The sequence below is a fragment of the Mastigoproctus giganteus genome, chromosome 13, assembly GCF_048544385.1.
Source record: "Mastigoproctus giganteus isolate SK-2022 chromosome 13, ASM4854438v1, whole genome shotgun sequence".
Classification (NCBI taxonomy): Eukaryota; Metazoa; Arthropoda; class Arachnida; order Uropygi; family Thelyphonidae; genus Mastigoproctus; species Mastigoproctus giganteus.
Window position 1 is genome coordinate 154,840,536 of NC_143587.1, and position 25,266 is coordinate 154,865,801.

The 25,266-nt window shown below is 37.2% G+C and overlaps 1 protein-coding gene across 1 annotated transcript in view; it reads left to right on the forward strand.

Moving 5' to 3' along the window:
- DCP1 (decapping mRNA 1) overlaps positions 1-25,266 on the forward strand; it is a 147,376-nt gene that overhangs the window by 99,760 nt on the left and 22,350 nt on the right. The window contains exon 7 of the mRNA XM_090387439.1: positions 22,710-22,863. Coding sequence (XP_090243565.1) covers positions 22,710-22,863 — 154 coding nt within the window. The remainder of the gene's footprint in view (positions 1-22,709; positions 22,864-25,266) is intronic.

Here is a 25,266-nt window from a genome sequence, read left to right on the forward strand (position 1 = left end):
GTCATACTGTGCATTTCAATACTAATAATAGGGAAAGAAGAGGTAGAAGTGGCATAGGGAACAAGACATGAGGTGGCTATGAAAAATGGGCCATTTTTGATTGCTACAGATAGCAATAATCAAAGTGATTTCAAACTATATCCTTAATCATTGTAACCTAACCCCGTTGGAATTCCTTCCTGGAATGGTGGACAGCCTTTCTGAGATTATCCAATTCTGTGTTCTACCAAGGAACTGCATTCCTAAAGGTCTACCTTTTGGGGATGGATTCAGTGCAAGCTTCTTGGATGGTTTTGGTTAGTGCTGGAGCACTCTGTTTAGATACACCTGAGTGATAAGAGGACTATCTTCAGATAAGTTTTTTGTTGAGGGCTTCTTGAAAGAGAGTCAAGATAGCTTTCTTCGTGCAAGAATGAACAATATCCTGCTCCAACTTCTGTCAATAGTCTGACCATGAGAGAGAAAAGGTGATGAGGGTGATGTTGTCTAGGATTCTTATATTCCATTTGGTAAATTTTTGGGATGTTGAAGGGAGAGATGTCTATTATACTTTCCCAAAGTGTGAAGCTGAAGGTAGGGAGATTTCAAGGTTGATTGAGTACCTGAAGGTTTACTGCAGTGATGAATACGGGTTCCAGTCCAGTCAGAGATGGTATCGTGCCAAAGTCGAAAGCGACAGTTATTGTCCGTAACAATGAGAATTTTTGAGCCAGAAAGACTTCAGAGCTGTCTGCAGAAGATTTGTAACTATAGCCATGTCTGCACCTGATCTAGAATAGGCCAGAAGCACATGCAGGGATCCCAAGGCTGTAGAAAAGCACTGATAGAAGTGTAGCAGGATGTGATCTTAGTAACAGTTATTTCAGTATTTTTGACTGTTACTGCAGCCCATGGGTTTTCAGTTATATGCTGTATTATTCTGTAGTAGGAGGGGTATCCAATTACATTACCATTGCGTATTTAAGGTTCCTGTATAAGATTTACAATCAGTGTTTTCTTGTGTTTTAAACTTGTACTGGTTGATTACTGTTTTTGATGTTGCACATTACTTTGAATAAAATTTATCTCTCGGTATGTTCTGTCTGTCCATAGTTCTGTTTCGATAAGTACTCTTGGCTTTTATGTAGGTGGTACATCACTGATGGAGTGGTCATGTGGCAACTTGTTGCTCTTGCAATTTGCAGAAATAGCAGGTTGGTCCTTGTTAAGGCATGTGCTGAATTCGTGTTTGTGTTGGGCACAATGGCTGCAGGTTGACTGTTGTGTTTGCATGTACCACCACTTTGGTACTCGGATGTGTTCTTTAAACTGATGACAGCCCCAGCCCACAGACTCTTTCCTGTTTGGTAAGAATGTGCCAGGCCTCGTAAATATAATTCTATAATCCAGTTTACTGTTGATGGTGAACTAGTTTTGGTATGGTACATTGGAATAAGGTTATGGTCAGTGTGATCCTCACTCAGGTGGTGGGTGGAGGTTGTTAATAGTACGATTCATCTTTTAGTCCTTTGGGAGTGATTGTTTTGTCAATATCAAACAAAACAATTGGTGGTCTCTTGCATTTGGGAACTTCTGCTTTAAAACCGATCATAGTGATACTTGGGTTCTGCACAATAGATTGCCTCCTTCCTGGTATTACAAGTCTGGGTAAGCATGTCTTTCTCATGCCTCATACCCTTGGTTTTTAAGATCTTCGTTTGCCCATTAAAATTTGACATTACAGCACTTTTGACTGCTTCACTTGTTTCTAGTTTTGATGTCTCTGTGAGTGTAGACTGTGGTTTAGTGGCTTGGCAAATCTGCTCTTTGACAACACAAGTGGTGCCAATGTTTTCTCCTAGGCACCTCCTTAGCCAGGTGGGCAGGAGCAGCACTGCGTAGCACATGCTTCTTGATTAGACTGGGGTTCGAGCCTGTGACCACCAAATAAGGAAGATGCGGAAAGGTCAGGGAATGATCACCGCATATCCCTGGAGCAATATGGCCTTAGTTGCTAATGCTCCTAAAAACCAAATAAACAAACAATGTTTTCTCCTCAATGCCTCCGATTAGGAACGGGTGTAGTGGCATTTTATTTTCCCGTTCTGTGGTAAGCATTTAAAGTTTCAGTGACAGGCACTCGTCCTACAACTCCGTACAGATGACAGGCACTCATCTGTACGGAGTTGTGGGATTATACCCTCCCATCTTGGACCATATCTGGATAATGTTAGTCCTAATGGCCACTGTTATTCTATTTGGCCATATATTTTTCAAGAACATCTCTAAGCTGGAGAAATTTATCAATTGGCTTTCCTTGGAATTTACCATTTTTATATTGGTATCATTTGTTTCAGGTTCATTGGATTCATTAGAGTCCTTGTAGGTTGGGAATCCGAACCAGATCCAAAGGTTTTTCTTTTATTCTTTGTTTTAGCTGTCTCGGGCTTTGTATCCTTATGAGTTGTCTCAAGTCATGAGGAATTTAACCACATCTGCCTTGTGCTGAAGGGATCATCCAGCTCTGTTGATGTGTTCCACATCTGAATAAGACATTATTGCACCTGGTATGAAAAGTTTCCAAAATACGGGTTAAGGAGTAATCAGATTAGTGAGTTAGTAATTACAACAGTTTTGTAGTACTCCTTGAGCAAAGTGAAATGGCCTGGTGATGTTTTGGCCTGTTTAAGTGGGGGTAGGAAGCAGAAAATCGCTCAATCTTAAACAGTGTACCAGAGAGCAGCTCCCCCCCCCCAGAGAAGGGTGAGCAGCTCACCCACCTCTATGGGGTTTTTGGAGGCAGTGACCACTTTTGAACAGTCATTTGATGTTGCACTCATTCAAGAAACATGTTATGTTAAAGGAAAAGTTATTGGCTTTTTCTCTTTAAAGAGTTATACAGGCCAATCATAATCATATGAGATCGGTCATAATTATTTTTAATGATTCATTAGATGTAACTGTAATTTTGGAGCCTCCGTAGCCAGGTAGGCAGGAGCAGCAGTGCATAGCACACGCTTCTTGATTAGACTGGGTTTAGAGCTCATGTACGGAGGGTACCACCAAATATGGAGGGAATGACCACTGCATATCCCCAGAGCAATATGGCCTTAGTTGCTAATGCTCCTAAAAACCAAATAACAATGACAACTGTAATTTCTAGTTTATGCACCCAATTTTATAACCTGTATTTATATTACTGGCACTTTTGGCTTTGCATATCGTTTTTTCCATCTGTTGACTTTGAACCCATATTAAACCCACTGCACCACACTTATTGTGCATGTACTTAAATTCACCTAACTTTATTATCTGAAGCAACTTCAGTGCAAAGTCTCACTCTTGGTTTAGTTCCATCTATTGATGCACGAGGACAACTTCTGGATGATTTCATTCTTCATCACAATTTAGTTATTTTGAATCAACCTAATCGTCAGCATTATATTTTTTAATTCCCTGGGCAGCTCAAACATTGGTGTCCTCTCCTGCCTCCCTTAACATGGCTTGTTTTGTAGGTTTTTGGAATATCTTTACGGATTGGACAACTTCTGTTCATCGTGCTTTAGTCTTTTCTATTAATGCTTCTTCTAGTCATCAACAACTCTTAAATAAAAATCATCCGATTTTCTACTAAAAAAAAGTTTGTTGTGAAATATTTTTTCTCAAACTTATTACTTTGCTGACTTCTGACATATTTGAAAATTCTGATCTTCCTGTCCTAGTTCCTACATTTCAAAATGCAATCATTTTGACAGCTACTAAAGCCACTAAAAAGTTTAAAGAAATTTTTACTCTCTGGTGTAACCAAAATTTTATCTATCAGCATTACTGCAGTACCTGGTCCTTGACTGATATTGAACAACTTCACCAGCAATGTATTATTTTTAAGAACAATACGTAATTTGGCTATTTTTCAAAGTAAACTTGAGACCTGGAAATCCTTCATCACAGAGCAAAATAATCAAAATCCCTGGGAAGGGGGATGTTTATAAATTGGTCACTGGAAAATTAAAGCATTTTCCACCTTTAATACAGTAACATTCAATAACATAGAATTATTTGATTGGATAGACATCATCAATTACATTTTAGGTGCTCTCTTTTTAGATGATAATCCTATGGCCGATCTCCCCATTCACAAACTTACAAGCCAATTAAGTGTGGTGTATAGTAATACAACTGATTTCACCCTCTGAAGGTGACTCGGCAGTTGCCAAAATAGGCCTCAACAAATTTCTAGGTGAGGCCATGTAAATGTATATTCATAATTAAACTGCAACAAAAATTCCTACATATCTTGGTCAAACTATTTACAGTAGACTGTCAAAATAACAGTGCATTTGAGATAACAGCACATTGAGATCAGATGTTTACGTACAGTGCAGTGGGTTTCAGTGCCGAATAAAAGAAAACGGCAATTCACGTGATTTTTTTTTTTTTTTTGTTGTTTAAATTCACCATTTTGAAAGTGAATTCTGTACCGATATCATGGATTTATTTTAAATTAAAAATCCCTCACTATGGCTCCTATAGTTAATAAACCTCATACAGAGAAGAAAAGAAGATTAATTAAGAACGTTAAAGCTTAGTGGCAAACTTGATATAATAATAGAAAATAGAAGGCAATAAGTAGGAGTGTATTAATAACAGAATTTTAATTCCTGTTTTATTAACTGCACATAAAAAACAAACATCAACATGTTTGTTTTTTATGTGCAGTTAATAAAACTGCATTCTTAATCTCTCTATTTCTTATTTAGCCTCATTATTTCTGCATTAAATATATTGGGCCTGGGTGCCAAACGTTTCTGTGACCAAGCGATCTGCGACTTCCTAGAGTGATAGAGTTTTTCCTTGTTTTATTTCATTTTTATAAGTCCTTTTGTTAATTAGCCTCTACTTTTTAAAAGTATAAAAAAGAGCCAGAAAAAGGAAAATACCTTTTTCTTTACTCTTTATTAGTTTACTAACTGTACTAACTCCTACACTTGGCCACAAGCAGCACTGCTCCTCCCTCCCTGTGGCAGGGCCGGTAAGCTGGGGGGAAAAGCTAATCTCCCAGGGCAAAAGGGAGCTGACATGGATAAAGAAAATTGTCCAGCCTTAGAGCCTTGGAGCTCAAATACCAAAAATTGGTACAATTCTGATCAAGGTAATGCACAAAGTAAGCGCTTAAAAAAAGACAATTATCAACCAGAGTATCCAACTTTTCTTATTATCCATTTGTTAACTAGTCAGCCAGTGAAGTAAACTTTCTATTTATGATAGAGGTTCCTAGAAAATGCTGCTGGATCACCTAAAATGGTCAAAAGGGTACAGTCTGAGGATTTGCTAGTTGAGATGACAGTCTTAAACATTCAGAACTGTTGTTAATGCTTACAACTTTTGGGAGAATTCCTGTTAAAATCTCTCCCCACACAACCTTAAATAGTTCCAAAGGTGTTATCTCTGAATGGGATCTATTGAATGTAACAGAAGAGGAGCTTGTGCAAGGAATGAAAAATCAAAAGTTCATACAAGCTAAGAGAATTCTGATTTGTAGGGATGGCAAGCTCATTCCGACCCACAGTATAATACTCATTTTCAATACTCCAAACTTATCAAATATTGGTAAAGCTGGTTATCCAAATTGTCATATCCTCCCATATATTCCAAATCCAATTTGCTGATATTGCAATGCCAGAAATTCAGACACTCTCAGACATGCTGAGGAAAAATGTATGCCCAAAATGTTGATCCCAAGATCATGTTCAAACAGATTGTAATGCAACATCTCCAGTGTTTGCCCTAATTGTAAAGGAGATCATTCTGCATATTCCAAAAATTGCGAATTATGGAAGCTGGGGAAAAAAATACAGGAGTTTAAAGTTGAACATAAAGTGACTTATCAGGAAGCGAGGTGACATAGTGAAAGATACTCCAGCACATACATATGCAAATGTTACTAAGAATTATCGTTTGGTTGCTACTCAAACCATTGATTCAATTCCACTTGACAAATCACTTGCTGAGTGGTCCAGAGCTCAGCTTTTAGTTTCTCAGCCAGCTTTAAAGCAAAACAACAGAGACCAGACTTGTAATACCCCAATTTCCATTCTCTCTAATAGTGGAATCAAGACTCAAAGTGAGATCAGGATGGCAAATGCAGAATCCTCTATTAAGAGCCAAATTAATACTGCAGAAATGGGCCTAAATGTCAAAACTCAAGAAGAACCTATATTAGAAATCTATGTTGAAGAAGATATGGACACTAGACATCCTACTTTTCCTAAAAAAGATTGCCATAAGCTCACTGCCTGTAAAAAGCAACCGGATCATCGTACCACTAAAATTAAATAATATAGTGCATTTTACAATGAAATTGTTGAGGACTTCATACTAATACAGATGAACTTTGTGACCTAATCCGAGATTTCAATCCAGCAGGCATTTGTTTACAGGAAACATTTAACTCCACAAGTGACCCCTCTCAATAAAGAAATATACTTTGTACAGGTGTGACAGGAATGCAGCAACTGCAGTCCACGGAGGTGAAGCGGTCTTAGTAACTATTACTAATCCGTCTAGGCAAATCCACTTAAAAACTAATTTAGAAGTTGTTGCTGTAAGAATAGAGCGTGGAATAATTTTATCTCTTGTTTCTATTTATCTTCCGAACCAAACGTATGTACTCAGAGCCTTTGATGAGCTCCTTGCTCAGATACCATCTCCTACGTTTGATGGGTGACTTTAATTGACACTACCCATTATGGGGAATTCTTCATATGGATAAAAGAGGGCAGCTAATAGAAACATTACTGGACACACAATCTAACTCTGCTGAACACTGGTGCACATAACAAATAAATGTCATTGAAGAAGAGATAATACAAGAGCTTAGCGAACAAAAAGTGCCTCATGCACGGAGAATTATGACCAAAAACGTTGCCACCTCCTGTATGTTTACTCAGTGAGTTAGACACCATCCATTGTGGGGATCTTCCACCATGGATAGCAGAGGCCAATTAATTGAATAATTCCTGGATAACCTTTAATCTGACTGTATTAAACTCTGGCTCTCCAACTCATGTTCAGCTATCTGCAGGGACCACATTAACCATAGACTTATCCATCTGTTCAGCATCTCTTTTTTCCAAGCATGAAATGGTTAGTGCTGAATGATCCATTCCACAGTGACCATTTTCCTATTATAAGTTCAATTCAAAAGCAGGTCATGTCACGTCCTAAAGGCCGTACTTCTTGGAATTTCCACAAAGCAGACTTGGAAAAATATTCCACTTGTGTCCTACTCGACAATCAGTATGTATATCAACAATATATTAATGATGTAACTGATCACATTACCAGCCATGTATTATCGGCAGCCAAAATTTCCATTCCAAAATCCAACCAGCACAAACGGGTACATGAAAACCAGTGGTGGAATGATGATTGTTCCATAACGAAAGTAGAAAAAAAAACTGTGCTTGAAACCACTTTCACAAATTCCCCGCTATTGCCAACCTTATTGTTTTCAAAGAACTGAGAGCCAAAGCAAGAAAAATTAGGAAAAAAGCAAAATGTGACTCCTGGATTAACTTCGCCTCAACTATTAACAAAAATGCTGGCACTCGGATTATCTGGAAAAAAATACAAGCTCTCAATGGAAAATTTCTACTGTTACAGTCTCCAGTAATACAGTGGAATGGGCAGGACCTATCCTTTCCTACTGACATCGCAAATGCTTTAGCAGAACCTTTCTATAATATTTCTGCCTCTTGTGTGACTTCCTTTTAACAAATTAAAACTAAAGAAAGTCAAAAATTGAATTTAACTAATCTCTCACTTCCATATAACTATTTACTATAGCTGAACTCAAGGAATCCTTGAGCAAATCTCCAAATAGTGCAGCAGGACCTTATGGCATTCACTACAATATGTTTAAACATCTGTGTGAAGCTGATATGTACACACTATTGCTATTTTATAACCTGATCTTCTCAGAAAACACATATCCTCTCTCATGGCACCATTCCTATATTTGTGCAATACCAAAACTGGGCAAGATCTTCGAAAGGATGGTGCATAAGGGACTCACCTGGATTCTAGACTCCCAAAATATTCTTTCTGATAACCAATATGGCTTCCGCAAAAACAGGTCCACCCTAGATTTACTTGTCAAAATTGAAACCAACATACATAACGCCTTCATCAGGAGACAACATCTAGTGATGATTAACCTGGATATTCAGAAAGCATTTGACACCACATGGCATCATGGTATTATCAAAGATATGCATCAGCTAGGGCTGAGAGGCTGTCTCCCTCAAATCATTCAGAACTTTTTAAAGTTACGTACCTTTCAAGTCGGAAATCAAAACTTCCTATCAGCATCTCACATTCATGAAGAGGGTGTCTCACAGGGATCCATACTGAGTCCAACCCTATTTGCGATTAGGGTCAACATATTGGAAAATCCTCTAAAAACTATTGAAGTATACATGTATACAGATGACCTTGCCATATCCTACCAATCACAAAATATGAATACTATCGAAAGACAGTGACAAATTACTCTAAACAGAATAGAATCCTGGACTTTACGCAATGGATACCATCTTTCTGAACAGAAATCCACAACCACTCATTTCTGCAGCAAACTCTGGTCACTTGATCCTGAGCTAAAGATAAAAAATATGCCAGTTCCTCTTGCTAACACTGTCCATTTTCTTGGCCTGATACTAGATAGAATACTGAACTTTCATGCACATGTAGCCTATCCTCAGACCATCTGCTTGAAGAAATTTAATATCCTGTGTGTGTGTGTCATCCATATCGTGCGATGCTGATCGACGTACCCTTATCCATCTTTATAGAGCTCTCATCAGATCCTGTTTGGATTACGGTTCTCCAGTGTATGACTCTGCGAGGAAGAGCACTTTAGAGCGATTAAATACCATCCAGCACAGTGCTCTTAGAGTTTCTCTAGGGGCTTTTAAAACCTCCCCAGTTCAGAGCCTTTACATTGAACCCCACGTACCTCCCTTACATCTTCGGAGGAAAAGATTGCTTTGATGTATGCCGCAAAAATCCATAGTCTTCCCTCTCGCCCTAGTTGATGTCTTTATAATACTGAATAGGAGTTATTTTACAATAGTAAACCAAATGAAAACGACCTGCTGCACTTAGACTTAAAAAACTGACTCAAACGTGGAACGTAGAAATCAGCAATAGATATCAAGACATGACACCACGTGATCCACTGTGGACAAATATCCTTGCAATTTATGATGACTATTTCCAACAGTGGGGAAAGAACACCTTGTTTCCCTTCAATATTGCACAGTTACATGAAACTTTCTCTGCTTCTAATTCACAGGCCTATAAGATCTATACAGACAGATCACAAACTGAGACCCACGTAGGTGCTGCGGCAATCTTCCCATTATTCACCACTTCTGTCTCATTACCTGTAGGATGCAGTACCTTCACTGCTGAGCTTTATGCTATTAACTTGGCTCTAGATCACATTACTCAACTTATAATTTTGTCTGCCTTAATATCCACTGACTTGCTCAGTGCTGTCTCTGCCATAAATAGTAATACCAACTCCTCTCATCCTGTATAAAAGAAATCTATTCTAAATTACTTGCTTGTAATGATTCAAACCAAACTGTGACATTCTGCTGGATTCCAGGACATTGTGGAATAACAGGAAATGAAGGAACAGATCTTGCAGCCAAACAACGAGATACTACTCTTTTGCAGACTTCTAAAACTCCATATATCGATTATAACTATATTATCTGTAAAGCATATTGCTATAGCTGGTCACTAATTTGGAAAGGTTATCCAGGAAAAAAACTATACCAAATAAAACTAGAACCAAAGCTGTGGCTCTCCAGCTTCCGAAAAACAGACAAAAAGAAACAATTTTAGGAAGGCTAAAGATTGGGCATACTCACCTCACTCACCTGCATCTGTTAACTAATGACAGCGCTTCCCAATGTAGATCAAGTCAAGTACAACTGACCATTCGCCATTTGTTAGTGGACTGTCCCCACTTTCAAAATATCTGCTTAAACACCTTTAAATCAAATGTTAATACACAGTCATCAATAAATTTATTGCAGATTCTGGGAGATGATCCTAATAAAAAAAGAACTATTTACTTTCCCCAAACCAGATAGGAATATATCATAAAATATAGTTATTTCATATTCACCATTAGAAAGACACAATATGGCCCTAGCAGCCTATGTGTCGTCAAACTCAAAAACAACAACGACGACAGTAATTTGATGCCAACATTATACTCACTTTTAACTCCTCATTTACCAGCTTCAGTCAGAGCTGGCTATTTAAACTGCAGAGTTTGGTTCTAAACTCCTCAAGTGCTGTAGGTTCTCGATATGGACATTCTCAGATGGCATGTCAGAGTGAAGCAGTATATCCTAACTATAGCTCCAAGGGAACATCCTAAATTTGAGTAGTAGCCATCCCATTTACTCCAAACTATGTGAAGTGTGAAACTAAGGGGGGGGATGCTGATTGCGGTACCTGAACCTTCCACGGGAAATGTATGCAATAAATACTGCCACCACTTGTAGAATTACTAGAAATGATAGTATCTATTGTACACTTACTTATTGTACACTTATTCTCACTTTCTCATATCTCCTCAAATGAATCATCACTCTACAAATGATCTAAAACAGCCCTGATAGATCACCTGCCATCTTCTTATCTAGGATTTCAGTAGTCATAATCCACTCTGGAGATTTCCAAACATGTACAGGATAATGAAGTTAATGGGGTCACGTAATTCTAGAGCATGTATTTATATTCACTTGCCTACAAGAACCATGGTTGCTATGTCTTTCGATCTGATCTAATACCATATACTATATCTTTTAAGTGGTTGGTACTGAATGCTTATACCAGTGCAGCACTTGAATCTTTTCCAGGACTATACATTTGCTGATCAAGAAAAAAGTAGATATTGGAACATGTTTTGCAAACACCCTGCTTACTAGTAACCTTAATCATAAAAGACTCAAGTCAAGTCACAAAAAATCTGAAGGAAAGCAAAGAAAGAATCATGGATCATTTTTGATTTGATCATCAATAAGTTCAGGAAAATTCAGTTTCTTACTGACAAATACCTGTAGACTCCAGCTCTGAATTGAGAAGGGAAAAACTTTCCTGACCGTGCAAAAAGTTTGTCCTAGCTTACTCTTTTTCTATGATATTCACCATCACGTCGTACAACCCATGTTTTCTTCAAATCAAAGAATTTGCTGAATGTCATAAAATCAACTTTTCTACTTTTGTACCACTTGCATATAGTCAGCTTTTCACATTAGAACTCCTAGAATGCCTAGATAAAACATCCAGTGCACTGCTGGTTCACACAGTTTGGGCAGTATTTTTCTGTTCCTGTGCATGCACTCAGTTAATGAAGTAAAAAGTTATCCCATTCATTATCGTAAGGATTGGCCAGAAAAATCATTGTATGTACACATATATCTTTCTCTCTATACATTAAAAAAAGTTTTCCTTCTAGTGATATTTATTCGAGCCATAACTGCCTCCATAACGTTAACCAACCTCATGCGCGTGGTTCACTGTCTAATACAGCGTTTCCCAAAACTTTTTTAGTCACGGAACATTTACGAAACACAAGTTTAGCGGGAGCCAAAGAATTGTTTGCTAATATTTTTTTACGTGTGATGCACTGTGCATCAGGAGCATCTTTATTTCCAACACATGTAAAACGAAATTCAAATAACTGTCATTATACTTTCGTTTTGTTCTTTTATTAGTTGGTTCCTGTTTTTTCACTTCGGATTTTTGGGGAACAAAAAGCTGCAATTTATCTTCACTTTGAAGTGTGTCAATATTGTTCGTTTTCATCGACCACAGTTGCACTACTAGAAGTGCTTTGCTTCTCATTTTAAAGTTCCTTTTTTTCAACCACAAATCCATGGTCACAAATTTTAATAATAATATTCCGTAATATAATATTTAATATTATATATTAATATAATATAATATAATATAATATAACTAATAATTATCAAAAAAATTATACAGGGAAGTGAGTTTAATTATGTTATTGGTTCATTTCCTAATTGGGGCAATGAAGGTCATGATTGAACAATAAACTAATTTAGATGGTTCGTAACAAAGAGATCATGCGGGCAGCAGCCGAGTCAGTTATTGCAAAGTTGTGCTGCGAAGTGGTTGTTTTACATTTGTTCTGTGTTGTGGTAATTGGATTCTAAAGGAATTTTGCTTGCAGTTGTTTACGATCACACTAGGTACATATGTATACATCTTGTGGGTTAGAATAGATTAAAAACTGTACCAAACAGGGCACTGATTTTGGTTTCCCCCTCCCCTTTTTTTTTTTCGGTACATTTAAGACCCCTGTCAAGGTGCCATGTAAATATTTGTCACTTTCAGAAAAAAATCACTATTCTTGACAAGATAAAAAGTCACCCTCCTAACGTCAGTCATTGTCAGCTAGCGGAGATAATAAAGGTGCCAAAATTTACAATTTCACGACTGCTACAGCAACAAGAAAAACTTAGAGAGGAGTGGACATTGCGTGTGGATTTAAAGAAAACATCTCATAAGCGAAAGGGGGAAGTCAAAGATACAGACGTCGAAGATGCTTTGAATCAGTGGTTTTCCACTGTATCTAAACAAGGAGTGCGTGTAAGCGGCCCTATGCTAAAAACCAAGTCAGAAGAGTTGGCCAAAAAGCTAGGTCACGTAAATTTCAAAGCGATGGATGGTTGGTTGTCTCTATGGAAGTGTAGACATGACATTAGTTACAAAAAAGCACACGGTGAGAAGGACAGTACTGGTGCTATGAGTGCTGAGCGATGGAAATCTGAAAAACTGCCAGAGTTTCTTAAAAAATTTAGTGGGGATGACATTTACAATGCCGATGAACAGGTCTGTATTATTGTGCTACGCCGGATGGTTCCCTATCAACACATAACACTGTCCGGTTCAAAGAAAGCAATGGATCGTGTAACAGTGTTGTGCTGCTCAAACATGTCAGGAAATCATAAACTTACAAACTTTTGGTTATTGGTAAAAGTGCCAAACCTCATTTCAAGGGGCTTACAATAGGCAGTTTGCCAGTTTCGTATTATGCCAATAAGAAGGCTTGGATAACCACATATATTTTTACACAATGGCTAATGAACTGGGACGCGGAACTGCAATGGAAGTCCAGAAAAATTCTGTTAATATTGGACAACTGCATCGCACACTCTAATGTAGCTGGTTTAAAAAATATTAAACTGAAATTTTTAGCCCCTAACACCACATCCCTGATACAGCCTATGGATGCAGGAATTATAAAAAATTTGAAGACCTATTATCGCGGAAAGCTGGTTAATCACATCCTTGAAGCAATTGAGGAAAATCTGCTGACATCTTTGAAATCAATAGAGGTTAGTGCAAAAGTTTCAGTGTTAAAAGCGGTACAATTTATCGCCAATAGCTGGCGAGGAATAAGCAGCGAAACAATTCGGAATTGTTTTGCTAAATGTGGTTTCATGACTCTTGATTCAGACGCGATAAGCTGTACAGAAAATGAAATGGCTTTGGAACTGCAGCAGGTCCAAAATTGTGAAGAAATTTTAAATGATTTGACGATAACCTTCAATGCCACAATGAAAATGAAGATTATGAGGAAATGATTATTGAACAGATTGCGGAAAAACACTCAGGGATGCCAAAAGACCAAGAAAATGATGACGATGATATACCTAAGCGAGTGACTAACCAGGATGCCAGGAAATGTATCGCTGAATTGAGATGTTATTTCATGCAGGAAGCAATGAAGGCAGTCCTTTATCAACATTAGATACCTGCTGACTTTGTTCAATTGCAGTCCATAAAGAGAACACGTCAGGGGTACACTTCATAATTTTTTCAAAGTAAGAACCTTTAAGTAATGTGTAACCTTTGCTTGACACGGACATTATTCTGTACTGTATCTTCATTTTACATATGTACATTATATGTACATACGTACATTTTGTTTGCTTTTAGCTTTAGTTATTTTTAAATGTTTGTACCAATATAACTTAAATACAGTGTGCTTTCTTTAAATACCACATTCCCTTTATTTTATTCATATCATTTTGCCTCCGTTAGAATGTGCTTTTCAGCTCATTAAAATTTCGATCTGTCCCGATGTGTACCAATTAACCAGAATCGACTGTACTACGAAAAAGAGTAAAACTTATCATTTTCATCAAGAGTGGGAACTAAATACTTTTTTTGTACTGATAAAAGAAAAATGTTGTTTTATTTGCAATGCTTCCATGGCTATACACAAAAAAGGAAATTTAGAAAGGCACTTCAACACATTGATTAGTAGTATTTCTGCATATAAATATCAATTTTTGGCAGTGACTAAGGATATCAAAGAAAAAAAATCCAGTCATTTTGCAAATATGCAAGATCATTTGCAAAAATATCCTGTTTTGAATTTAATAATGACAAATATGTTTCTGAAGTTGAGAAAGTTGTGGATGATTTTGAAACCAGATTTAGTGATTTTAAAACAATTTGAAGACATTGTTCAAAATATTTCTTATCTATTTAATGTCAACTCAGATACGAAACAAATTGCAGAAAAAAAAAAAAAAAAATCGCTGCGATTTTTCTCATGGATAAAATATTACTTGAAGATGAAATTATTATTACATTACAAAACGATATCTTCCTAGATCATCAGAAGACGGCTTTTGGAAATATGTTTGCCGAGAGAAGTACCGAAATGTAAAAAAAATGCAGTGAACTTTTAAATTCCTGTTTTGGTTCTACATCTATGTGAATCGGCCTTTTTGTATTTAAAACAAACAAAGACAAAGAAGCGCTCTAATCTTACGGACTTGCATGCGGAAGATGCTTTATGGTTGGCCTTATCACGGTACATCCCTGATTTTGAAAGCTTGGCAGATGACACGAAGACACAAACTTCGTATGAATTAAAATAAGAATTCTGAATTGTATTTAATTTTAAAATTTATAAACAATATTTTTCTATATGTGTTGATTAAACTTTTTTATCTGTGTGCAATGAAATTCTTGAGATGGTAGATCGTGGCACATTTTAAAGAAAAAAAAAGTAGATCACATCACAAATTAAGTTGGCCGCCCCTGGTATATGTGATTGTGTCGCAGCCAATTTCTCATTAACCTAATGCTATTTTATATTCAGTATAACAACATTGAAAATAAAAGGATTTCTCTATAACAACCATAAATTTCTACCTCTCTTAATCTGAATGTTTACTTTTTTATTACAGTATTTGCATTTAAAAAATGACAATGCTTTAAATATATTAAGTAATTGACGAGCTTGCAGCCTGACTGTGAGAAATCATTAGTAAGATTCCCCACACTGTTTTCTCACAGTGCAGTAATGAAATGAACATTGGCTGGAAGTTCATTTCATTAGTTCTAGTGTATGTTTATTGGTATGGCTCCAAGAAAGTGGATAGTTTTGCCAGTTGCAGATAAAATTGGGATTTTGCAAGCTGTAGATAATGGTGTGCATTCTAAGACTGACATTGCCAAACAGTTTGGCTTTCTTAAGATTACTCTATTTACTATTCTGAAAGATAGGAGATAGAGTGAAAGTTAGAGAAATCTCTGCTGTGGGTAGGATTCGAGCACAAAAGGTGAAGTATCTAGATCTTGGAAAGGTACTTTTGGAATGGCTAATGATGATGATGCGTGCAAAAAAAGTTCCTGTTGATGGTAATCTTTTAAAAGCTATGGCTGAATTGTTTACGAATTGAATGAATGTTGAAGAATTTAAAAGTTCAGATGGATGGTTCCAGAAATTTGACTCGTCATGGCCTTTCTTTCAAAAAAGTGTGGCAGAAGTGCAGCCATGGACATTGAAGGAAAATCATTTAAAAGATGTTTTATTGACATACGACCACAATGACAACTTCAATGTTGATGAAACTGGACTCTTTTTGAAATTACTACCAGATAAAACACATTTTAAAGGCAAGGAATGTAGTGACGGAAAAAAGGCCAAGCAACAGATTACCATTCTCCTAGCAGCAAACATGTCTAATGTTACAGTTCTGCCCAACATCCTTATATATCTGATTGGGCTTGCTCAATCCTAGCTCCATCAGCAAAATCACTCTTAATTCCAACTTCCAATCAATACACCAGTTGCAATTCTGCCAAACACGTCTTCCATGTTGCACCCAACCATAAATACTAAAGACAGATACAGATGACAAACTCTCTGTCCATGGTCATATGGATATATATGAAAAAGAAGTCTCAGAGGAACCAGTCTTAGAGATACGGAAGAGATGGAAGTTTGTCCATTTTTCTCCAGAAAATAGAAAAAGCCTGAGTGATCCAAGCAGTACCCCATTCATAAAAAAGACAAATACAAAGCCAATATAATGCGCATGATAATACAGCGGAATTGTCGAGGTTTCCGCAATAGCATTGATGACATCCGCGATCTAATTGATAAATATCATCTGGTAGGTGTCTGCCTTAAAGAAACTAACCTAACTCCACAAGTAAACGCAACAGTGAACCGTTACAGTACCTACAGACAAGACCGATTCCCCTCCAGTGGAGCTCATGGTGGAATGGCTATTTTAATTGACTCCAGAATTCCGTGTAAACGCCTCCAACTACAGACATATTTGGAAGCTGTTGCAGTACAAGTCTCAATCCAGTTTGCATATTCACTGGTCTCACTTTACCTTCCCCCAAATCAAGAATATGCATATTCAGATCTAGAAGCATTAGTAACCCAGCTACCACCTCCGGTCTATATCATGGGAGATTTAAATAGACTCCATCCCCTGTGGGGATCTTGCCACCAAGACAAAAATGGTAAATTGATTGAAAAATTATTGGAAGAGCAAAATCTCTCACTCCTTAATACTGGAATTGAGATATACATCCATTTGCCCACTGGAACAGCCTCTGCAATTGACATTTCCATGTATTCACCTCCTATATCCACTTATTGAATGGACAATCTTGAATAATCCTCTTAACAGCGACCATTTTCCTGTGGTCTGCAAAATATTAACAAATGATGTTACACATCACGATGGCCAAAAAAGATGGAGATTCCATAAAGCTGACTGCACAAAATATAGAATATTTGCGGCAATAGTTGAACAAATAATCACCATTCGCCTATAGACAATGAAATAGCTCATGTCACAAACCAAATTTTAATAGCAGCTGAAGCTACTGTCATCTGGAAAATATCATAAACATGCCATAGCGCGGTGGAATGAAGAATGCAGTTTAGCCAGGAGAGAGAAGAATAGGGCTTGGAATCTCTTCCGAAAGTATCCCATCTCCATCAACCTCATAAATTTTAAAAAAAGCTAGAGCGAGATATATTCAGCATAGAAGTAGAAAGAAATCATGGATACGTTTTGCCTCAGGCGCCTCCGTAGCCAGGTGGGAAGGAGCAGCAGTGCGTAGCACACGCTTCTTGATTAGACCGGGTTCGAGCCCGTCACCACCAAATACGGAGGATGCGGAAAGGTCATTCAGGGAATGACCACCGCATATCCCGGAGCAATATGGCCTTAGTTGCTAATGCTCCTAAAAACCAAATAACAACAACAACAACGTTTTGCCTCCACAATTAACAAAAATACAGATACCTGTGTTATATGGAACAAAATCAGAAAACTTTTGGGAAATTTCTTTTGGTTCCAACTCCACTAATTATCTGGAATGGACAGGAGATCACTAACTCCAAAGAAATCATAAACATACTTGCAGCTACTTTTGCAAATATATCAGCAGTATCAGCATATATCCCATCCTTTCAGAAAACGAAAGCTATAACTGAACAATACAGACTAAACTTTAATACCAGCCAGCAACTCCCATATAACCAGCCTTTCAACATAGAAGAATTGCAAAAAGCTCTGGCTAAATCTAGGAAGAGTGCAGCAGGACCCGATGGCATTCACTATGAAATGATCCAACAACTTAATCAAAAATCTCTAAAGGCATTACTTATACTATACAATAGAATTTATATAGAAAACTATCTAAACTACTATCTAAACTCCTGACGTTACTCCCTTGTAATTGCCTTTCCTAAACCTGGCAAAGATCATACGATCCCCACAAAGTATCGACCAATAGCTCTAACAAGTTGCCTTGGGAAAACCCTCAAGAAAATGGTGAACAACTGATTAATCTGGTTCTTGGAAACATAGTGTACTTAACATAAATCAATATAGCTTTCGTAAAAATAGATCATCTCTGGACCCCATGATAAAAGCAGAGGCAAATATCCGCAATGCTTTTCTAAGGAATGAGCCTGTAATTATGATCATGATAAAAGCAGAGGCGAATATCCGCAATGCTTTTCTAAGGAATGAGCCTCTAATTATGATCAGCCTCGACATAGAAAAGGCCTTCGACACTACCTGGCGATATGGGGCACCTCCATAGCCAGGTGGGAATGAGCAGCAGTGTGTAGCACACGCTTCTTGATTAGACCAGGGTTTGAGCCCGTCACCACTAAATACAGAGGATGTGAAAAGGTCAGGGAATGACCTTTCCGCATCCTTAGAAAACTACCATCCAAACTCCTGGCATTACTCCCTTGTAATTGCCTTTCCTAAACCTGGCAAAGATTATACAATCCCCACAAAGTATCGACCAATAGCTCTAACAAGTTGCCTTGGGAAAACCTTCGAGAAAATGGTGAACAACTGATTAATCTGGTTCTTGGAAACATATAACGTACTTAACATAAATCAATATGGCTTCCGTAAAAATAGATCATCTCTGGTCCCCATGATAAAAGCAGAGGCAAATATCCGCAATGCTTTTCTAAGGAATGAGCCTCTAATTATGATCAGTCTCGACATAGAAAAGGCCTTCAACACTACCTGGCGATATGGGGCACCTCCATAGCCAGGTGGAAAGGAGCAGCAGTGCGTAGCACAAGCTTCTTGATTAGACCAGGGTTTGAGCCCCTCACCACTAAATACGGAGGATGCAGAAAGGTCAGGGAATGACCACCGCATATTCCTGGAGCAATATGGCCTTAGTTGCTAATGCTCCTAAAAAAAAAAAAACCAAATAACTGGCGATATGGAATTCTGAATGACCTCCAAAACATTGGTTTGCGAGGCCACTTACCAATCTTAGTACAAAATTTTCTGAAGCTCAGAACCTTCCAAGTAAAATATCAAAACAATCTGTCACAAAGATATACTCAGGAAGGAGTTCCTCAGGGTTCAGTGCTGAATGCAACTTTGTTTGCATTCAAAATAAATTCTATTACAAAAGACCTACAAAAAAAGTTGAAACATTCCTTTATGCAGATGACATTACTATTTCGTGCCAGTCACAAAACATGAACATGATTGAAAAGCAGTTACAAAGCGCAGTTAAAAAAATAGAGTTGTGGACTAAAAATAATGGCTATCACAAAAAAATAATAATAAAAAATGGCCACGTTTCTGTAGAAAGCAAAAAATGCACCCAGATCCAGAAATAAGACTAGAAAACCAGCTGATACCTCTAGAAAATATATACGTTTCCTTGGCCTGATTCTCGATAAAAAAAAAAAAAACTTTAAGAAACATATCAAATGCCTCCAGACAACCTGTCTAAAAAAAAACTAAATATTCTCAGAGTTCTTTCTGCAATGAAGTAGGGAGCTGATTGGTCACACTACTTCACCGTGGGATAATCAGATCAAGACTAGACTATGGAGCCTCTGTGTATAGCTCGTGTAGACCAAGTGTCATCAAATGGCTTGATTCCATACATCATAGTGCCTTACGAATTTCCTTAGAGGCATACAGAACATTGCCTGTATGAAGCTTACATGAGGCAAATGCTGCTATTAAACTGTGCTATTAAAATCTGAAGCCTTCCTCATCAGCCTACTTGGCAGTATCTCTTCAGTCCACAGTGGGAGGACCTCTACAGCAATAAACCCACAGTAAATAAACCAGCTGGAATACAACTAAAAGAACTAGTTTCAAAATGGGGCCTAAGCTTTGACAACATACATGAGGATAATAGCATAAGTATTCCACCATGGTATATTTTCATGCCTAACTGTGACACTTATTTTCAACAGTGTGGAAAAAGCACTCTGGCAGTTGTCAACATAAAACAGATGCATGCAGCCCACTCATCACAGTTCTCTGAATATTTTAAAATATATACAGATGGCTCTAAAACAGTTACCCAAGTTGGTGCTGCAGTAGTCCTTCCACACACGCTGTTATCTCACAACTCCCAAACCGATGCAGTAGCTATTCTACTGAGCCATTCGCCCTACTAGTGTCCTTAAAATACATTGCATTCTCTCCTCTTCTGAAACATCTCATATACACAGATTCATTGAGTGCAATGCATGCTCTGCTTTTGTTGGAGAGCATGCATTGAGTGTAATGCATGCTCTCCAACAAAAGCAGACTTCGTCCCATCCTTCACCAGATACAAGCTCATCTTATGAAACTCAAAAGCAAAAGACAGCAAGTAAATTTCTGTTGGATCCCAGGACATGCAGGCATTGAAGGTAATTAAAGTGCTGATTGAGCAACAAAGAATCCTACAAATACAAACCTAAGGCTTTACAAATTTACACATTCCAATTACAGACCTATCATAAAACAGATTCTTCACACTCGTTGGTCACAAATGTGGCAAAGTGAACCAAACAATAAACTGTTTCAAATAAAACATGAACTTCAGCCATAGAAATTGAATCTCTGTAAGAATCAGCACGAAAAAGTTATTTTAACCAGACTGCACATTGGACATACACATCTCACACACGAAACGGCAATGTCATTGTCACATAATACTAATAGATAGGTACAATATACCCAAAGTTGCTTTTGCGCCAAAATAAATCCAACAACAACCAACCAGCAAATGTGTGGCACAGAAAGCCTCCTCTTTTAATCACTGGGAAAGCTTGGAAGCCTCGATGCTTTAAAGGTTTGAAGACATTACTATCTATCAAGCAAACCAAAAGGCATGGATGAGTGAGAAGAATAGAAAAATTTTGCTGTTTGTGGATAATTGCACCCCTCATTGTTAAGTAAATGACCCATGTGCAATAACTAAACATGAGTTAGTTCTTCAGCCACTTGATCATGGACCAAATACGGAGGATGCGGAAAGGTCAGGGAATGACCACCGCATATCCCCCGAGCAATATGGCTTTAGTTGCTAATGCTCCTAAAAAAAAAAAAAAAAAAAACCCAAACTTGATCATGGTGTAATCCAGCATTTTAAGAAAAACTACTGAAGAATGCTATTAAAGAAAATCGTGCTGTCTTGAAAGCAAAATTCAATGCAAAAACGACATGTATTCATTTGTTTCAGCATGGAATAAGTTGATGAAAAAAGTGATCAACTGCTTCAGACTTGCTGAATTTACCACCTTGAATGATGCAATGTGTAAAGTTTTGTGCGTTTTTTTCCTCTATTAATTGTGAAGAACAGTCCGATAATATGGAAGAAATATTCGAGCATGTGCGGCATCACCTTAACTTACAGGAAAACTTAAACTTCTAACATTACGCAGAAGTAGATGTTGACATTGAATGTTTCAGGATATATACAAATGAAGAGGAACTCATTGCAGACGTAATGGAATCTTCTGAAATATATAGTGACGAAGATGAGGAACCTATTGTTTTTGAACAAGGAGTTTCAGTGAAAGATTCTCATCCAGGATTAGAACTTATATGTCAATTTTTTTTAAAGTGCAACCTAACTGCTATCACAAACCTTCATAATTCTCTTTTAAAACATGCTCTACCATTGAAACAGCATGTTTTGACAGATTATTTTAAAGTATGAAACAATTCTCCTGTTTGGTTTTGATAGATATGTAAAATTTACAATTTAATTGTAACCTTTACAATCAATGCAGAATTTGCAATCATAATTTTCTTGTTTAATGCTGTAGTAAATATAAATAAGATTATACTGTATTCTATTAGTAGAATTACATTAAATGTTCAAGATTTTACTTGTTTTATTGCTGATTTTATGAACGATCGATATAATGTCCTTCCGATATAATGACCGCTTTTCTCATTCTCCTTGTGGGGTCGTTATATAGAGCTTCAACTGTATAATAAATGATTTATTGTTTATAATCTAGTTGGTCTCAGTGAAGCTAACCACATAATACCTACAATTTAAAGACAGTAAGCTGACACTTCATAGCCGTAAGCTCAAAAAAAGAAAATTATTCTTGATATTAAAACCAGCATTACCAAGAAAGTATTAGAAAATTTCACCACTTTATAAAGAGTGAGTATTTATTTATATATATATTTTTTTAAGTTCCATTAAATTTTTAAATCACAGTATTACTCATGTATTGAATTTTAATGAGCCACATTAATTTTGATTAGTCACTTTCTAAAGCTTTTGTTAGCTTTAGTCTGATTGTGCTGTCTTAAAGATTATGCCATTAGTAAATTGCCACATTTTATTCTTTTCTTGCATATTTAACTTAGAGATTGATTATGCTGGGATTATTTCAGTTGCAATGCTAATTTTTTTATATTCATCTAGAGTTTGTCATTTCTCTTTCTCATTACAGAATAAATTTATATCACTTAAGTATATTATGAATTTAATGATGTGAAATATTTGTCCAGTTGTATATTTCATGTTTCATTTTGTTTCCTTTTGTTTAGCCTGGAAATCAGCCCCAGCTTTCCACTCTTCCACTCTTGTCACCTATGGCTTTTGCATTTTCTTCTAACATCAGTAATGGTCATCACTCACCACAACTGGGCAGCTCTCCTCAGCCTAATATTCTTTCAACAGACAGTAATAAATCTACAAATGGTAAGTTTGTTTTGAACCTATTAGTTTGCTGCTAATATGTTCCAAAATATACTACACTAATACAAGAATGCAGTTCATTTTTAAAAAAAAAAATTGTAATAAAAATTTTCACGGCAGATGTATTTCTTAGACAAACAAGGCACAATTATTATTGCCTTCCTACAATCAGCTAGCTTATGCATTTATTCATTGAAGTCTTGCATTGAGTAGGACCGGCATGTGTGTGCAGAGCACATTTTGTGCCCACTCAGTATTGTTGGTACATGCCATAAATAATGGGATGGATATAAATTATCAAGCGACACAGAAGCCTATGGCAGATATAAGCTAGTCTGTAATCAAGTCACAAAGGAGATTAGGCAAGCAAAGGTAGATTACGAGAAATCGTTGGCAAAGGATGCTAAGAAAAATAGCAGGGATTTCTTTACTTATATAAACTAAAAGGAAGGCGATGAATCAGATTGGTCCACTTGATATCGATGGTTCGACTGTTGATCCTGCTGAGGTTGCTGAAAAACTGAACGGGTATTTTGCATCTATATTCACACATGAGGGGTTATTCAAGGAGGGGAATGCCAGAAGTTTATCAAACTCTAACAGCTAAGTGATTTTGTAATAACTGAGAGCAAAGTGGAGGAGATATTGTTAAAATTAAACATTAGAAAGGCACCTGGGGTAAATGGGATCTATCCACTTATATTAAAGGATGCAGCAAAGGAACTATGTAAACCCTTAGCCATAATTATGAGAACATCCTTGGACTTGGAGGAAGTCCCCACGGACTGGAGATGTGCAAAAGTATCGACAAATCACAAGGGGGGGAGATCGAAGGGTGACACGAGTAATTATGGACCAGTTAGTTTAACTTCTGTTCTGGTTAAAATAATGGAATCACTGGTTAAAGATGCACTGCAGGATCATCTAGACAAAACTGCAGCAATAATTCAGACACAGCATGGGTTTGTTAAGGGAAAGACTTGTCTGACAAATTTGATATTATGATGTGGTTACAAAGGAACTGGATGCAAAAAATAATTTTGATATATATTTGGATTTCAGGAAAGATTTTGACACTGTTGCGCATGGAAGACTATTGTACAAGTTTGAGCAGAATGGTATTAAGGGTAAGTTGCTACAATGGATAAAAGGATGGTTAAGTGCGAGAAGACAGAGGGTGGTAATCTAATGGGTGCTGCTCTTCGTGGACTAATGTTATTAGTGGAGTCCCACAGGGTTCGGTTTTGGGTCCTCTGTTGTTTTGTATATTTATCAATGATATTGATGAAGGTATATCAGGCTTAGTGTCGAAGTTTGCAGATGATACAAAGGTTGGCGGGGTTGTTAATGACAGTAATGGCGGTATGCTACTGCAACAGGATCTAGAAAATTTGGGAAGATGGGCTGAGAAGTGGCAACTGAAGTTTAACATTGATGAATGTAAAGTACTGCATATGGGTAGAAGTAACCCCAGAGAAACGTACCAACTGTGTGGTACTACACTTAAGGTGGTAGAAAATGAAAAACACCTGGGAGTAATTGTGCAGTCAGATATGAAATTTTCTGAACAATGCAGACAGGCTGCAAGAGCAGATCATGGGGTAGGAAAAGCAGGTGATTATTTTTTTTTAATAAGGCAGTGGTTAGGCCACGCCTTGAGTACTGCATATAGGTCTGGAGGCTTCATTTTAGGATGGATGTAGATTTGCTTGAGTGTGTACAGAGAAAGGGCAACAAGATTAGTGAATGGAATGAAGCGGTCCTCTTACCAAGAGAGGCTTAAGTTCTGCAAATTGCAGCAGCTGGAGACTAGGCACCGGCGAGGTGATCAGATTGAGGTGTATATGGCCTTGAATGGGCTGAGCATACTGAATTCCAATGGAATTCTTCCGCTTGATCAGATTACGAACCTTAAGGGGGCATAAATTCAAATTGAGGAAAGAGAGTTGTAGAATAGATGTGTGGAAATTTGCCTTTAGCCAGTGGGTGGTTAATTCCTGGAGCAAACTTCAATATGTCATTGTGGAAGTTGATAGCTTAAATAAATTTAAGGAGGAACTGAACAAACTTTTAGAGGGAATGGCTGTTTGAATTTTTTTTCAATTTTATTATTTTATTTTATTTTTTTGGCTGATGCTACATAAGCTCATATGCTTGCTTTCTCACCTCAATGCCTCTATTACTATTGCAATAAATGCTAGTATTCATTAAAGAAATTGTAGTACAACAGAATTAAGCAGGCATGGCATGTGTAAAGTGTACTGCATGCAGGACTATGTCTGTCATTTTATTTTTTATGACAGCATTTCTGGATTTCTGACCCGTATAGAAAATAATTATATTGATTGAAGAAGGCTAAAATTGACATTTGTGTAACTCTTGTGTCAGTATCACTGATTGCAGGTA